The following is an 18,346-nucleotide window of genomic DNA, read 5'->3' on the forward strand; positions in this document are numbered from 1 at the left end:
ATGAAATTGTATTACGATTTCAGAATGACTTTTAATATTTTCTATTTTTTGGATCTTTAAACTTTTCAGCACTTTAAAATTGTTCCCCAGTCAATTAATTTTTTTTTGTTCATTTTTATTTGTATACTACTATATATTTTTTTAGAGTTTTATAATTTTTTTTCATAATTTAACTGGTGTGCAAAGTCGTACACATAAAAAGACATATACTTGTACAGAGAAAGACATTTAAGTATACTTGTACAAATCTAAGTATAATAGTTGTACAGATAAAGACATTTAAGTTTGTTACTGTTAGACCATTTTGTGTGTGAGAATTACGTGTGTGGAAACTACCAAAATTAAGTAGGCTCCAAAATAGTAAATGGTAGCAGTGACAAACATAATTGTCTTTCTGTGTACACGTAACTATTTTTTTTTTGGTGACATTTTGTACATATGGTCGTGCTTATTCAATGAAATAACTCTAATAACACTGATTGATTATTCTCAATACACTATTAATTTTCATGAGTTGTTTCACTAACTCAACCGTTCATTGTCACCATAAAAGCACATTTTAAAGCTTTAGTCAACACTAGTGAAAGACGTAAGTGTTTTTTTGTGTGCAACTATATGTCTTTTTTCTAAATAAAAGTTTGTACACATTTTAGTTCTTATTTAATTAAGTGTTAATAGTTCTTATTTAATTAAGTGTTTTTCTATGTACAATTATATGTCTTTTTTAAAATACAATTTTTTACATATGATCGTTCTTATTCAATTAAGTGTTTTGTTCTTATTCAATTAAGTTTTTTTTTTCTGTGTACAATTATATGTCTTTTTCTAAATAAAATTTTGTACATATTGTCGTTCTTATTCAATTAAGTGTTTTTCTATGTTTATTAGTGTTAGCTTGGGTACAATGTTACTTCTACCTGGTTTAAGAGAAAAATTTTATTTGAATTTTATTATATATGTTTGAATAGTCAACCACTAGTATGATTTTATATTTTGATTTTTAATTTTTAATAACCATTTTCAATATATAACATTATTTAAAATCATTTGCTTTTGTTTGATTGCATGCTTGGGGTTGACTATTTACTGTTATGAGAACTATGAATAAGCACGATCACACAGACATAATTTTACGAAAAAAATAATTGTTCACAGAAAAACACTTAGTCTTTCACTAGTATTATGATATTGAGTAAGTCTTTATAATGTGCTTATGTGATGGCACTGAACGGATGAGTTGGCGAAGCAACAAATAAAAATTAATAACAAATTGAAAGTAACCAATTAGTGTGATTGGAAATAATTAATTGAATAAGTACAATCATGTGTACAAAATCTTACTAAAAAGAAGACAGATGCTTATACACATAAAAACACTTACGTTTGTTACTGATACTATGGTATGGTATTGAGGTAGCCTTTCAAATTTGCTTTTGCGGTATCTGTGGACGTTGAATAGGTCAAATAACTAACAAAAATTAATAGCATATTGGGAGTAACTAATTAGTGTTTTTGGAAATACTTAATTGAATGAGCACAACCATGTGTACAAAATATTACAAAGAAAAAGACCTATGTTTGTACACAGAAAGACACTTACTATGGTATAGAGGCAGCCTTTCAAATGTGCTTTTGTGGTATCAGTGGACGTTGAGTTGGTCAAGCAACTGATAAAAATTAATAGTATATTGGGAGTAACCAAAATTAGTGCTATTGGAAATACTCAATTGAATGAGAACGACCATGTGTACAAAATCTTATAAAAAAAAAGACAGATGTTTGTACATAGAAAGACACCTACGTTTGTTACTGATATTGTAGTATAGAGATAATGTGGTATGGAGGTAGCCTTTCAAATGTGCTTTTGTAGTATCAGTGGACGTTGAGTTTGTCCGCCAACTAATACTTAATTGTCAGCCAACTAATACTTAATTGAATTAGTACAGCCAATGTGTACAAAATCTTATAAAAAAAAGACAGATGTTTATCCACAAAAAGACACTTACGTTTGTTACTTGAGTTCTTCATGCAACTAATCAAAATTAATAGCGTATTGGAAGTAACCATTTAATGTTGTGGGAACACATACCATGACATTGTACATGTAAAGACAATTTCTTGTGCAATTATTTATTTTTTTAATGACAATGTTTATACCCATTGGGTGAAAGACATATATTTGTACACATTAAGACAATTTATTTTTAAATGTCTTCCTTTCTTACCTAAGTTTTTAATGTTTTTCTAATTTCAGCCAATGGTTTCCTCAAAAATTCAATGAGATGTTACTTTTACAAAATTTTACACTGATAAAGACACATAATTATACACATAAAGACAATTGATTTTGATAGTGTTTCTTTTTCTATATAAGATATTTTAATTACAATTTAATTACATTTTTTTCATCAGCTCGTATGTATGCTTTGTGGATATTTATTTATGCATATAAAAATGATATTAAATTGTATATTTTGACACTCACAATTAGAACAATGAAAATAAGAACCTTGTTATGTTTTCTTTTAAACAAAGTAGAAGTAACAATGTACCTACCTAACACTAAAAATAAATATAGAAAAATAAACTAAAGGTTGTTAGTTGAAAATGATTTTCTTTGTTCAACTGAAGTATTATGAACACTTCCAAAGTATGTTACCTGATTTTGTGCACAGGACATGTTTAGGAATAAATATAGATTTAAGTACATCAAGTTTTTTCAAATTCATAATTTATAACAAAAGACTTATATGGTTCACTATGAACCAACCACCTAAGGTTGGCATAAACAATTCTATTTCTTAACACTGTAACCGTACATAGCCCTATGCAAGAAGGCATAGTGTTGTCATGTTTTGGTGCCGACAATGAGACTAGAGAAAACCAGTGTTCCTACAAGGTTTGCCAAAGTCATTTTTTTGAGACCAAACAACTCCCTTTTACCTCTTGAAAGGTACTGCAGCATACAACCAATAAAGATCGCTGTCATTAATGGGAAAATGCATACAATAGTTAATCCAAAACTATCAGCTAACAAAACCAAAGCTTTTAGCTTCTCATAAATTACATATACATTTCAACAATGTAGCCTTTCATGATTCCCTACCTTAATCAAAATTTGTGCCACATAATCATAATTAGTGACGTATTTCTCAATTAGATTTTCAATATAAGAAGCATTTCTTGAATCATCCTTCATCTGCAATACTTTTGATAAAGGTAACAAGTATGTAGAGCATAAACGAGAAACAATAAATTCATGAAAACTTGTACCAAAATAACGGAAGCATATGCCTACCTCAAAGTTCTGTTGGATAGAATTGAGTAATTCGCCAATTCGTTTGTTGTATATTTGTTTTTGAGCACAACCAAATAAAAGGAAGAAACACATTACCAACATTAATCGACCAACTCATTACTGTTTTGAGAAGCTTTATAAAGGAAACTTAAGTTCTGATTTAACTCAAAAAATGAACAATATTGATAGTTGAATTGTTGCTCATAAAAAACAAGTCTCCCCTATGTTGTAATCCAAACTCAATCATTCAAAATTTAATATATATATATATATATATATATATATATATATATATATATTAAATTGGTTTCGGTGCAATTTCCATAATGTTCAATACTTTCTATCATGGTGACCTGTATGATTTCATTTGCCATAAAAATACTTAAAACAAAAGTTAATGAATAGATAAACCATGTTTAACTATGATGTCCATTAATATTTGATTACCACACTTATGCGTGGCATAATTATATATGTCCAACTAAGATGTTTCTAGCCAAGGGAACACCCACTGACTGAAAAACATCTTTCTGAACATAGAACAGCTCATAAATCAAATTCAAGATTGATGTTCTCTTAAAAGAAAACCAAACAGCAAAAACATTGAATAAAACAACTCTCCTTTTCCTCATTATTACAACAAACTGATATAATTTCAAATTACTATTTCTTTCTTAAATCAAGAGAGATACTTTAAGATTGAAAACATCAATCCCAATCAAACAATGAAATTAAGTTCCTACCTGATTGGAGTTGGCATAAAAAAACTTCATCAAACATGAACTTTATGTCCCCAGTACACAGGGCATCAGAAGAAACCTTTGTAATTTCCCAATCCTCTCTTTACCGTTGATATTTTCAAGCTTAATTCTCACCACAACCTGTTCCAAAATACACAAAATATAATTAGCAAAAGGTAATAATTTTTTTACACACTAGTTTCGCAGGCTAAAAATTACATCTTGAAAGTTTAAATGTTTGTTACTATGGGAAAATGGGTTGTGGGCTTCAATCTACAACTACACTTTGCGAACAACTCCGCTATGAACCCCACCTGGACAAGTCCTTGTCCATCGTTGAAGGAAAGCCTCGTCGCCACGATTAGAAAACCCTTATCGTCGATGGAAGGAAGCTCTCGTCGCTAGAGGAAGGAAGCATTTTTCGCCGCTGGAAGGAAACCCTCATTGTCGCTGCACATGTTGCTCTCTCAAACGTTTTTGTGCCGTTAGCGGTGGCTGGAATCTTATCAGAAACAGCCGCAGTTTTGCTGGCTACAAAAAACGAGAGACAAACAAAGAGACCCAGGTCCTAAGGGGCTAAAAAGGTTCGAAAAGAACCTTGTGAATGGCAACAGAAAAATTAGGGATTGAGTTTCGCATGGAGTGGGACAAGCAAAACAAGAAATGAATGGCAGAAGAAATCACACTTTCATTGACATGAGCGAGCAGCAGAAGCCAAAACCTAGTTTTCTCTTCATATCACGCGCCCTGCACCCTGTCCTTTCATTTCCCCTCATTTAATTTTCCACCACATCATTCCAATATAATTATAAATGAAAAAATGAAATTACACTTCAGCTGCCACCTCACTGAGTTAAAAATGGGTAACTTTTACCAGGTTAAAGTATCATTACTCTTTGTTTATTTTGAATGCATATATATATATATATATATATATATATATATATATATATATATATATATATACACATGGAAAATAATTTTTTGACTACTAAATTTTGACAACTTTCTCTTACAATCTTAGGTATCATTTTTTAAGTGGTTTTCCATTTTTTCATTTTCTCATTTTTAATATTTCAAAACCACTTAGAAGATGACACCTCATGTTGCACGAGAAAGTTGTCAAAATTTAGTAGTCAAAATATCCTTGTCATATATATATATATATATATATATATATATATATATATATATATATATATATATATATATATAAAGTGGGTGGTTTTAAGGGCAAAAGACAACCTTATAGTTAGTTCCATGGGGCAAGTGAAGGTGCTGGTGGGATCATCTTTGGGGTAACTATAAGCATCGGGGCATCTATCCTTGAAGAATTTGGAGAGAGGAGTAGCAGAACAACTTCCGGAATTGCAACAGTATTTGTTGCTTTTGTAGACAGTACATGGGTTGTTGCAACCGCCTTCGGTCTTAAGCTCAGCGGGACACTGTCCGTTAATGTTAGCGGTGCATGATATGCCACGTGAGCATTCGTTCGACGTTGGATTGAACTCCATCGGAACGTTGAAACCGTCCACCAGGGAGATGTCGAAGAAGTCCAAATTGTTGAACCCGTTCAGCCCGTATTCCGCTAGGGTGTTCGGAGGTGTACCGTATCCTTGGCACTATAGGACCCCGCCACAATCACCGGTCTGACATCCACCTCGACCCGACCCGTCGAAGTGGCAACCAGTTCAGGCCCAAATGCGGGCACCTTTAGTTCCTTCTGGCACGTCAACGGACCAGGAATCGCCAGTGTTTAATTGTTTGCCACCGCCCACACAGTGTTGGGGCATCGGTTTCTGATGTTAGCAAGCCTTTTAGACCACTCCATCCGACCAGTATTAATGTTAGCAAACAGATATTTTCACAGACAATTCTTCAATCACATCTGATGTGTTTTCCTTTACACAATGATTTTAATCTTTTTTTAGTATTGTTATTTATTTTTTTTATAAAATTTAGTGTGAATCATTAATTAATATATTATTATTTATTTTATAAAATTAATAATTTACTTTAAATTATATCAAAAATAAAGAATGAAAATAAAAAAATAAGAGTTAAAATATAATTTTTTTCTTTTTTAATTAATATATAAGTTGTAAAAGTAAGTACATTTTTCTAATTAAAGTATATATTATTTTTTAAATTTAAATATTGCAATTGAGAGATTTTTTTTCTTAGTTGTTTTTATTATCTCTCCATCCTTTTTTTTTAATTTTTAACAAATAAATACATTCAATTTTTATTTTTATTTATTCATTTCTCAATTTTTATTTTATTCATCTCTTTTATCTTCAAATGAATCGTGATTTACAGTTTAAATACACATCTTAAATTATATAATAAGTAAATAAGAAATGTGACGTTTGTCACTACAAGAAATCAACTTATTATCTACATCAAATTTCCGTAGGTAATGTGCTTTTATCTACGAATTATCTACGAAGTTAATTTAGTAGGTATTGAGCTGGTAGGTAACTTTATCTATGAAAATATATTTCGTAGATAACTTATCTACGAATATATAGATGTGTTGTACCAAAGCTCGGCGAGATGAAGATATTTGTACCAGTTGTGCGGGGGTGTTCACTGGTGAAACACCTAAGGTAAGCTTCTAATCCTCTGTTCAAAACTTTCATTTGGTCGTCGGTCTGCGAATGATATGATGAGCTAAACTGAAGTGTGGTGCCTTGTGCTTTGAATAGGGCTCTCCAAAAGGTGCTGACAAAGATTGGATCCCGATCTGAAATGATGGTCCTTGGCATGCCATGAAGACAACAAATCTCAACAGAAAAACGTTGTGCGAGGCTCGGGGCAGTGTAATGTGTGGGTGAAGCTATGAAATGGGCGTATTTGGTCAAACGGTCACAGATGACCCAGATGGTGGTGTGGCCTGCCGATGAAGGTAAGTGGGTTATGAAATCCATAGATAAATCTTCCCAAACTTGATTCTAGGTTGGGAGAGGTTGTATTAACCCATGTGGTTTGTTGGGCAGGTACTTGTTGCTTTGGCAAATATGACATTGCTGGATAAATTTCTTTGCATCACGGGTCCATCCTGGCCAATAGAAGGATGCAGCAAATCTGGAGAGCGTGGGTTTCACCCCTGAATGACCTGTGGTGAGGGAGGCATGAAATTCCCTAAGGATTCTTTCTCGAAGATTGCTGATTGGTGGGAGAAAGATCTGATTGCGAAAAAATAGGATGCCTTAACGAGTGTAAAACAAACTTGGTAGAGGGTGGTGTTGAGTGCAGGACTGGATGAGATCTTGGCCGACTGTAGTGGATTAAAACTGTTTTAATTCCTTGAAGATGAGGGGGATAGGAGTCGATAGGACCATTATCATTGGAGGGTCATCCATGTCTTGGCGAGATAGTGCATCCGCAACGATGTTGTTCTAATAATTCCAAAACAACATGTAAATGAGTGAGATGGTCCTCCAAAGTAGGACTGTAGACTAAGATGTCATAAAAAAATCAGAACAAACTGACATAGATATGGGCGAAGAAGGTCGTTCATGGCTGCCTAAAAAGTAGATGGGGCATTAGACAAACCGAAAGGTCCATTAGCAGCAAGAATCGCGTAGTGGAGCATTTATGGCCTGGGGTGAACTTTTCATCACAATTATAGCACAGTCCTTGAGTTCGCCGTTGTTGAAGTTATGCGGGCGTGAGGCGTTTGATTGGTAGGTGAGTAGTGATTGGTTGATGTTGAGGAATGCAGTTATTAGGGTTTTGTGGCGGGTGGATATGGGTAGGGTTATGGGGTTGGGGCTGAGGATATTTGGGCTTAGAATCTTTAATCTTATCCTCTATTAATTTTGCCAATCCTATGGCTTGAGATATGGAGTATGGGTGAAGGATGGTAAGTTCCCTTCGAATTTCAGGTTGAAGGCTAGAAATGAAACAATTTAGGATGGTGTCTGAGGATAAACCAATAACGCAATTAGATAGTTTCTCAAAGCGTGTTTGGTATTCAGAAACAGACCCGTGTTGTTGTAATTTGAAGAGTTCCGCTTGGTGGTTCGTGTACGAGGAGGGGCCAAAACGAAGTTCAAGTGCGCGAGTGAATGAGTGCCAATCGGTGAGCAGATTGTTGTGGTGCATCCACTTGAACCAGCTAAGGGCTTCTCCCTTCATGTGAAATGCCACCATAGAGAGACGTTTCTCTACGGGTATTTGGTAAAAAGTGAAATATTGGTCTGCTTGAAATAATCAATCTAGTGGATCAGGACCTTCGAAGAAGGCTAGTTGGAGTTTGGGGGGACGTATGAGTGGTGGTGGGGGTGGGTTGGTAATAGGTTATGTAGTCATAGTGGTAGCAGTGTGGAGATGACTATTGAAGGAGTCAGGAATAAAAGGGATGGACGTAGAGGTTGTGCCTATATGGGGTTGCTGGTAGTTATGGATAGAATGCATGGAGGAACTATGAAAGGGTGAGGGTATGGTTGTTGGGTTGGGGGGAGGGAGTGAGGATACCTGGTCTATGAGAAATGAAAGTGAGGAGTGGAGGGACTCGTTTTTGGTTTCTAGGGCAGATTGGCGTTGTTCTTGGGTCTCCATTTGGGTTTGGATGGCGGTCAAGCGATCCTGGATAGCATTGAGGATGTCCTCTAGTTCTTTGGATTGTGGTTTGGGAGGCATGGAGAAATCAATGAAAGCATCAATGTTAGGCACCTGCTAAGATAGGTGAGGGGAGGAAAAGAAAACTAGGTTAAAAATTTATCTCTTTGTGTCTCGTTCCAATACATTCCGATCCCTAAATAGGGAACTTGTGGTCCAGTAACTTACAGAGGAAAAAAAACATATTGGGTCTAAAAGCCTCGTTCATAAAACAAGCATATTTAAACTACTGAAAAGCATTTTTTTTAAACAAAATCCTTTAGCCAATTAGGTTTCTTGTGCACTCTAGTGGACCTCTTCATCAATAAAGCCCGTGTTGTATCAAAATCAATAACAGAATTCTTGCACGTAAAACAGAACATTTAAGGGAACAAAAGGTGATGCGTGAAGAAAGATGGTGAACTAGAGATTAAAATATTTGCGGTGAATAAGATTGTATTTGAAATGCCTCATGTTGTGGAGAATTAGCACCTGTTGAAAATGTAGGCATATGAGAATTGGTGCCTTAGTATTTTCCAACTTGTGCTTCGTCTTTTATGTTTACTTGTTCGAAATCAACCCATATGGTTTTAATATGAGCAATCTTTGCCCAGTCTTCACCTTCTTGTTTCTTGCACCGCTGTTTGAGCAACGGACAACTTTTGATTCCGAGTTCTAAAATAGATTTGGGCAGACCCTCCTCTGGCAAGCAATGGAGGCTGGGGCAATTCACAATATCCAATTTCTCAAGAGAAGAGAGGGGAGAAAGAGTCTCGTAGTCGAGTTTCTTAAGATTTGGGCAATCATATATCTCTAGATTAGTAAGAGAGAGTGGGAGAAAACCTTCACTCTGAAAAAACTCCACATCCACTTTACGAATATACAAGGATTTTAGAGAAGGGTTGGTTCCCCAAACACCCTTTAGTGAGGCAACAAGTTTGGAGCAGTTGAAGAGACGCATTTCTTTTAGATTTGATGGCAAACATCCGTCAGAGAACTCCACTCCTGGACAATCGCGTATGGACAAATAATTAAGAGATGGAAGCAGCACAGACATGAATCTAGGCATTGATTTCAATCTCTCTAATTCTTCAATGCAAAAGCTCTCTAGCTGCGTTGCAAATAATCCTTCACAGGGAAATGATTCAAATTTATAGCACTTTTGAATTGTCAGACTCTTCAGATGAGTATGAGGGTGCCCCTGCGATATCATCTGTAGGTTATGACACTCGTTTAAACAAAGGTCGCAAAGTTTTGGAAAAATGTCTAGAGGGAAGTTCGTGAGAGAGTCACAACTTTCACTAATATCTAATTCTACAAGCAAAGAGTACCAATGGTTTAAGGGAATGTTTATGCCCGGACAAGAATAAATACTTAAGGATTCAAGAGGAGTATCAAATACTAGGGGCCCTATCATATCAAATGAAGAAGGCTCCATCTTCACATCTTCAATTTCTACACCCTTGAGAATCGTAGCCTCAATTTGTTCGCATTGATCAATAGTTAGTATTTTTAAATGAGAAAGTTGCTCTGGCAAGTGCCCTTTCAATTTAGGACAGTTCGTGAGAGAAAGACGTTGAAGACTTAGAAAAGCACCCGTCATGCATTGCCATTCTTCCCATTCCTTCATATCAACAAAGCTCAACGTTTCCAAGGATGCAAATGCAGAACAACTATTTCCGTAAAAATCAGCATCTATCCTCACTAACCAATCAAGGCCACGGATTGTCAAGTGCTTGAGAAATTTTAACAGACCAAGGGAAGGCAACCGTTGACAGTATCTGCAGTTATTCAAGGTTAAGGACTCCACATTTGATACAGAATTATCAGATAACCAATGTGGAAAATGTGTGCCACCATAGCCATCGATTAACAAATGCTTCAAATGTCTGGAAGGTTGCAGATTCTCAAGTACTTCTCTTTCTTTTATTGAATCCTCATTTTTCCGCCTCAAATTCCATTCTAAATATAGCGCCACAAGATGTGTTTTATTCTTCAAATCTGCTGCCAATGCATCATCGGGATTCATAATATTTTCAAGATTTCTAATAGACAACTGTCCATAAAGATCAAGTTCTCCTAAATGAATACTATATTGACGGTTTTTTCCAACATCAAACCTACCCATCCATACTTGAAGATTCTTCAATTTTCCTAAAAGAATTGGAGCCTTTCTTAAAGTAGTTCCCACAAGTTCAAAGCGGCGCAAATTGGTGAGTTTATGCAAACTCAAGGGCAACTCCTGCAAATTGAAACAATTGTTCAGCTTCAATACTTGCAAGTTACAGAGTGAACAGGTTGAGTTAGGAAGTTTCTTTATGGCTGTGTTTGAAAGGTCTAATGAACGGAGATGTATAAGATTGCCCATAATGTCTGACACCTCTTTTACTTTATAGCAAGGTAAAGACAAGACCCGTAAGAACTTAAAGTTTGAGACCAACTCTTGTATTGATATCTCACAATCCGCCGAAAAGGAGATAAAAGTTCGTAGCCCTTTAGCATCACATAAACTCTTACGATCTTGAACAGGATCGATTACAGTTGAAAAGTGACGGGTTGTCTTTGGTACTCTTTCTGCTCTATCAACTCCCGACCTGAAGCAGATTTCACCACAAACATATTTTGCCAAATCATTATGAAGGTCGTGCATGACAAAACATGTTTCATCGTCTTTAATTGATTGTTGAAAGAATGACCTTGATAACAAATCGTTGAAGTACTGTTCACCAACTTCTTCTGCACACTTGCTTTGCCGAGAGCCTTGTAGAAAACTCTCGGTCATCCATAATTGAATTAAGGTCTCCTTGTCAAACTTATGGTCTTTGGGAAATAACGCACAGTAAACGAAACATCTCTTGAGATGAGAAGGAAGATGATAATAACTCAACAACAAAGCAGGGATGATTTTACTATCTTCTATGGATAAGTCCCATATCTCGCTTGTCAATACACCTTCCCATTCTGAAACAGATGACTTTGTGCGTAAAAGACATCCCAGTGTTTCAAGGGCTAGAGGCATTCCTTTGCACTTTTCAACTATCTTCATACCAATCTCTTCCAACTCACAACTCAACGTAGAGTTATCATCTTGCAATGCATGTTTAGCAAAGACTTGCCAACTGTAATATTTTTGTAATTGCTTTAGTTGGTGTACGGAGCTTGACTGCATGATAGAAGCCGCTTTGTTACTCCGTGTTGTGACAAGAATTTTACTTCCTTTAGCTCCATATCGTAGAGGAGTTTGCAATGTTTTCCATTGGTTTCTGTCTTCGTTCCAAACATCATCCAGAACCAAAAGAAACTTCCTTCCTGTTAATTTTTCTTTCAATTTTCCATGAACCATTTCTATGTCTTCACTGTCATCTTTTGATTTTGTGAAAGCCCCGATAATGGCTTTTGATACTTTCAAAACATCAAATTCATCAGAAACACAAACCCAAGCTTTTTCATCAAATCCAGCTTCCTTCATCTTTAGGTCATTGTATACGTGTTGGGCAAGTGTGGTCTTACCCATCCCACCCATACCCACAATAGCAAGTATTGAGAAATGGTTACAATTGCCATTGTCTGAAGTCAGCCAATTAAGGATAATTTCTTTGTCCTCATCTCTTCCATAAATAATATCTTCAACCACTAATGATGAGGATTCATTTTTTCTCTCTAACACTTTATTACCCAATTCGGATACGACACCACAAACATTTTTCAGACCTAGATCATCCTTTTGGTTTAAAAGAAATTCAAGGTCATCAAGGACTTCTTTCATCTTGCATTCAAAACTGCGTACCTTGCTAGCACTGCTCTGGTATTCAAGTTCTGACTCACTTTTCGAGAATTCATAGTGTATTTCATCCAACAGATCCTCTGTGTCAAGCAACACGTCTCTGACATCATCAAGCCACGTTTTAACATATGCATTTCTGAACTGCTTTTGTTCTGCATGATCAACCACAGCATTGATGGACACCAACTTCCTCCTCAATTTTTTCAGCAGCTTCTCATTCAGCTTTCTCCCACGAAAGTAGTCCAGAACTTGATGAGAATCCAGCTTGTGAAATAGCACCTGAAGTACAGCACCAAAAAGAGCACCACCAAGTGTTTCTAGGACTGGCATGGTTGGAAAGGAAGTGACCAAATCAAAGAAAAGAAAGATTGTGAAAATTGGAGTGAAAGTATAGCCGAGTTATGGTGAGATCTGTTTTCTTCACAATGGCTTCACTTCTGTAGCTATTGTTGACACTTTTTGAGCACACAAATAAGATTACTTGCATAATTGAGTTCAGTTTATACAGTCTTCTAATTTCTAATTTTTCTTTTGTTTAGACAGTGACAGTGTTGAATGAGTCCATGTTCTATCGTCTTCTATATTCTTCTAGCTCGTCCAAATTTATTTAGAAATGTTAAGCATATTATAAAAATCGTGTTACGGAGAACAACAAAGAAGACTCTACTATTATTCCACAAACAAAGAAATGAAGAAATGAAAAAACACAAAAAAAAGTGTTTTTGTACCTATTACTAAACTCTGTTTATATCCTTAATTAAACGTCCCTTGACATAAGCTCTGATACTTACACACACAATTACCAGACGGTAGCATCATTCAATGGGGACAGTGCCACTCAAATTTCATAATAATTCCAACAAAGTTTGACTTTCTAACCTTTCTTTCACATTAAAGCAAACCACTCTGCTTTATCACATTAACTTCTTGAAGACTCCTGAGTCCTCACCGATTTAAATTTAACGATGAAAAGACATAAATGACCTATAAAAATGATTAGGTGAGACCTCATGCTTCTGGCTTTGACTACTAGTGAAGAAATGGCGTGGCAGAAGATAATATTTTCACTGAATCTCCCTTAAATGAAGATAATAAACAAAAATAGAGCACAATGTATTCACAGACCCTGCACAAGGCAGATTATGATCATTATATATATATATATATATATATATATATATATATATATATATATATATATATATATATATATATATATATATATATATGATATTAGTCTTACATACAAGATATTTAACACTATTTTTAATCCAACAACATTAATATTAAGAGGCAATATAGTTATGGGTCTTTATTTTTATATAGTGTTTAATTTGTCTATTCTATCCAATGTGAAACTTTTGATTTACACTTGAGCTATTCCTAACATGAAGTGGGATTCCTTAGATTGTAAATAGAACCCAAAATTTGATTTCTTTTACTAAAACAGAGCATCCTTGCCAGCATACACTGGTTCTAATACTCGAGTCTTCAGAATCGTTTAATGTGAAGAAACCAATTTTCAAAACATCTAGCTTACACTAAATCCAGGAAAATATAAAATAAATAGATTAACATTTAGCAAATTTCATCATTTAAATTAACTAACAAATTATTGGTTGTGTATTTAACTAGCAAATTTATATTAACTTTTACAAGCGAAATGTATTTAAGTTTAAGAATTTCTTATAAAGTCAATATGTATGCAACTCTTTAGTTAGAAGAAAGAATTTAGAATCAGTTTTAACTATATTAAGGTCAAGCAATATAAATCAAAACAATTAAATTCTGAGAAGGCAGTCTTCACAGAATAAGATGTAGTTAAATCAGGAGAAGAAAGAAGACAAACATGGATATTGAATCATCTATGTCCAAACCAATTTTAAAATCTTGAATCACCACTGCTCCTTATTTGCAACTCTTTCAATCTAATTCCACAAAAGCATTGTTCAATAATTGGATTTCTTTTTTTTTTTTCAATAATTAGATGACAACAATGCGCATTGTAAGACTTTAAGAATCTACTAAACATAAGCATTGTCATCCAACTTCAAAAGAAAATATCGGTAATAAGACATTAAAGAGACGAAAATTTGATGCATGAAGAAAGTGGAGAACTCGAGACTCAAATATTCATACAAATATAATCGTATTTGAAATGCTTCAAAGACAATGTGGAGAATTGGCACCGGACACCTTAGTAATTTTCAACTTGTGCCTAGTCTTTTCTGTTTACTTGTTCATAATCAACCCATATGGTTTTAATGCGAGAAATCTTGTTCCAGTCTTCACCTTGTTTTTTGCAGCGCTGTTTGAGTAAGGGGCACTTAAAAAGATTCAATTTTTGGAGAGAAGAGAGGTAATAGAGACCCTTGTAGTCCAGTTTCTTAAGATTTGGACAATCATTTATCTCTAATTCACTAAGAGAGAATGGGAGAAAACTTTCACCTGGGAAACAATCCACATCCACCTGGGTCATAAACAAGTGTTTTAGGGAAGGGTTGGTTCCCCAAGCCCCTTTTAGTGAGGCAACAAGTTTGGATGGCAAACATCCCTCAGACAACTCAACTCTTGGACAGTTGCATATCGTGAGCTCACCAAGAGATGAAAGGAGGGAAGACATGCGTTTAGGCATTGATTTCAATTTCTCCAACCCTTCAATATAAAATGTCTCTAGCTGAGGTGCAAATAATCCATCATTGGGAAATGATTCAAATTCAGAGCAATTTTTAATTTTCAGACTCACCAAATCAGTATGAAGGTGCTCCTGCGATATCATATGTAGGTTATGACACTCGTCTAAACAAAGGCTGCAGAGTTTAGGGAACAAGTCTAGAGGGAAGCTCGTGAGAGAATCACAACCTTTACTAATATCCAATTCTTCAAGCAAAGAATACCAATGGTTTATGAGATACGAGGGGTCCTATCATATCAAATGAAGATGCCTCCATCTTCACACCTCCAATTTCTACCGCCCTGGGAATTGCAGCCACAAGTTGTTCACAATCATTAATAATTAATTCTTTTAAATAAGAAAGTTGCTCTGGCAAGTGTCCTTTCAATTTGGGACAATTCATCACACAAAGACATTCAAGACTTTGAAAAGCTCCCCTCATGCATTGCCATTCTTCCCATTCCTTCATATCACTAAAGATCAAACTTTTCAAGGATGGAAATGCACAAGAGTTATTCCCGTAAAAATCAGCATTAATCTCTATTTGATCAAGTGCTTCAGAAATCTTGAAAGTCCAAGTGAAGGCAACCATAGGGAATACTTACAGTCTTTCAATTCTAAAGATGTCACATTGGGTAGAGAATCATCAGATAACCAACGAGGAAATTGTGTTCCACTATAGCCACTGATTGACAAGTTCTTCAAATGTTTGGAAGGTTGCACATTCTCAAGCACTTCTCTTTCTTTTATTGAATCGTCATTGCTCCGCTTCAAATTCCATTCTAAACGTAGTCTTAAAAGATGTGTTTTATTCTTCACATCCGCTACCAGTGCATCACAGGGATTCACGATATTTTCAAGATTTTTAACTAAAAGCTCTCCATGAAGATCGAGATCTCCTAGTTCTTGAATACTGAACTCAAAACTATTCATCCATACTCGAAGATTCTTCATTTTTCCTAAAAGTAGTGGAGCCTTTGTTAAAGTAGTTCCCATAAGGTCAAGGCGACGCAAATCAGTGAGCTCGTGCAATGTCGAGGGCAACTCCTTCAAATCAAAACACTTGCAAGTTACAGAGTGAACAGGTTGAGTCGGGAAGTCTCTTTATGCAGGTACGTGAAAGGTCTAATGAACGAAGATGTATAAGATCTCCTATGGTGTCAGGCACCTCTTTTATGTTATAACACCAGCATAATGATAAGACTCGTAAGAACTTAAAGTTTGAGATCAACTCTTGTATTGACATCACACAGTTCCCAAACAAGGAGATAAATGTCCATAGCCTTTTAGCATCACATAAACTCCTACATTCATGATATTCAACAGGATCCTTCCCAATTGAAAAGTGACGAATTGTTATTGGTACTCTTTCTGCACTATCAACTCCCAACCTGAAGCATAATTCACCAGAAACATATTTGGCCAAATCATTGAGAAGGTCATGCATGACAAAATATGTCTTGTTGTACCTAGTTATTTGTTGAAAGAATGACCTCGATAACAGATCATTGAAGTATTGTTCACCTACTTCTTCTGGAGACTTACATTGTTGAGAGCAATGTAGAAAATTTTGAGCCATCCATAATAGAATTAAGCTCTTCTTGCAAAACCCATAGTCTTTGGGGAATAATGCACAATAAGAGAAACATCTCGAGATGAGAAGGGAGATGGAAATAGCTCAACAACAAAGCGGGGATAATTTTACTATCTTCTATCGATAAGTCCCATATCTCGCTTCTCAATACACATTCCCAATCTGAAACAGATGACTTTGAGTGTAAAAGAGATCCTACCGTTTCGAGGGCTAGAGGTAATCCTTTGCACTTTTCAACTATTCTCACGCCAATCTCCTTCAACTCGGAATTCAATGTAGAGCTATAATTTTGCATTGCATGTTTAGCAAAAACTTGCCAGCTGTGATCCTCCTTTAATTGCTTTAATTGGTGTATATTGTTTGAATCCATAGTAGAAGCAACTTTATTACTGCGTGTTGTGACAAGAATTTTAGTTCCCTTAGCCCCATATTTAAGAGGAGTTTGTAATGATTTCCATTGGTCTCGGTCTTCGTTCCAAACATCATCCATGATAAGGAGAAACTTCCTTCCTGTCAACTTTTCTTTCAATCTTCCCTGAACCATATCTAGGTTTCTGCTATCATCAGTTGAGCGACTGATGGCCTCAAGAATTGCTCTAGTTAACTTGAAAACATGAAATTCATCAGAAACACAAACCCAAGCCTTTTCATCAAATGGAGCTTCCTTGATCTTTGGGTCATTGAATACATGTTGAATACATGTTGAGCAAGTGTGGTCTTACCCATCCCACCCATGCCGACAATAGAAAGTACTGACGGGCAGTTATGATTGTCACTGTCTGATGTCAGCCAACTAATGATCATTTCTTTGTCCTCATCTCTACCATAAATAACATCATCTTCAGCCACCAACGATGTTGATTCAACTTTTTTCTCCGACACTTTATTACCCAATTCAGATCTAACAGTACTAGAAATTTTGAAATCTCTAACAATCCTTTGGTTCAAAAGAGATTCTAGATCATCTAGGAGTGCTATGATCTTAGATTCAAAACTGTGTACCTTGCTTGAACTGGTCTGGAATTCAGCTTCCAACTTAGTCTTGGAGTACGCATAGTGTATTAGCTCCAACAGATCCTCTGCATCATACAAGATGTCTCTGACCTCATCAAGCCATTCCTTGACCAATGAATTAGTGAACTGCTTTTGTTCTGCATCATCTATCACAGCATTGATGTCCATCAGCTTCCTCTTCAACTTCTTCAGCAGCTTTTCATCGAGATCTCTCTGGCGGAAGTAGTCAAGAATTCGACGAGAATCGAGCTTGTCAAACAGCACCTGAAGAAGAGCACCACCAAGTGTTTCTAGGACTGGCATGGTTGGAAAGGAAGTGGCCAAATCAAAGAGAAGAAAGGGTCGTGAAAATTGGAAGTGCGCAGCTTAGTTACGTGAATGAAGGACTGGCTAAAGATAATGAGGAACTATTTTATTTGAGATGGCTTTACCTCGAAAAGTGTTTGAGGGCCAAGAAACATTAGCTGTTTAATTTTAGAAAACTGTAGGGTGAAATATACGATTAAAATTTTGTAGAGGTAGAAATTATATATTTGCAAAACTATGAAATGTAATATCTGCCAACTTTAAGCCATTTATTCAATATGGGTGGCTAACATTACGTATAAAATAAAACCCAGTGGTTCTACATCTTACA

At 35.5% G+C, this 18,346-nt stretch overlaps 1 protein-coding gene and 2 pseudogenes across 1 annotated transcript; all 3 read right to left on the reverse strand.

Moving 5' to 3' along the window:
* Positions 1-5,265: 5,265 nt before the first annotated feature.
* LOC114170159 (protein P21 pseudogene) lies at positions 5,266-5,869 on the reverse strand (annotated as a pseudogene).
* Positions 5,870-8,786: 2,917 nt separating this feature from the next.
* LOC114170160 (putative disease resistance RPP13-like protein 1) lies at positions 8,787-13,037 on the reverse strand. The gene has a single exon (XM_085669049.1). It carries the CDS (start codon positions 12,755-12,757, stop codon positions 9,170-9,172), a length of 3,588 nt encoding a protein of 1,195 aa, XP_085525175.1. The 5' UTR covers positions 12,758-13,037; the 3' UTR covers positions 8,787-9,169.
* Positions 13,038-14,497: 1,460 nt separating this feature from the next.
* On the reverse strand, positions 14,498-18,275 carry LOC114170506 (putative disease resistance RPP13-like protein 1; annotated as a pseudogene).
* Between the last annotated feature and the right edge of the window lie 71 nt (positions 18,276-18,346).

Source organism: Vigna unguiculata, chromosome 11 (genome assembly GCF_037176805.1).
Source record: "Vigna unguiculata cultivar grain cowpea cultivar isolate G323 ecotype 2 chromosome 11, ASM3717680v1, whole genome shotgun sequence".
NCBI lineage: Eukaryota > Viridiplantae > Streptophyta > Magnoliopsida > Fabales > Fabaceae > Vigna > Vigna unguiculata.

Excerpts from the sequence above, each read along its gene's own strand:
- LOC114170160 (XM_085669049.1), bottom strand. The coding sequence starts at position 12,757 with ATGCCAGTCCTAGAAACACTTGGTGGTGCTCTTTTTGGTGCTGTACTT.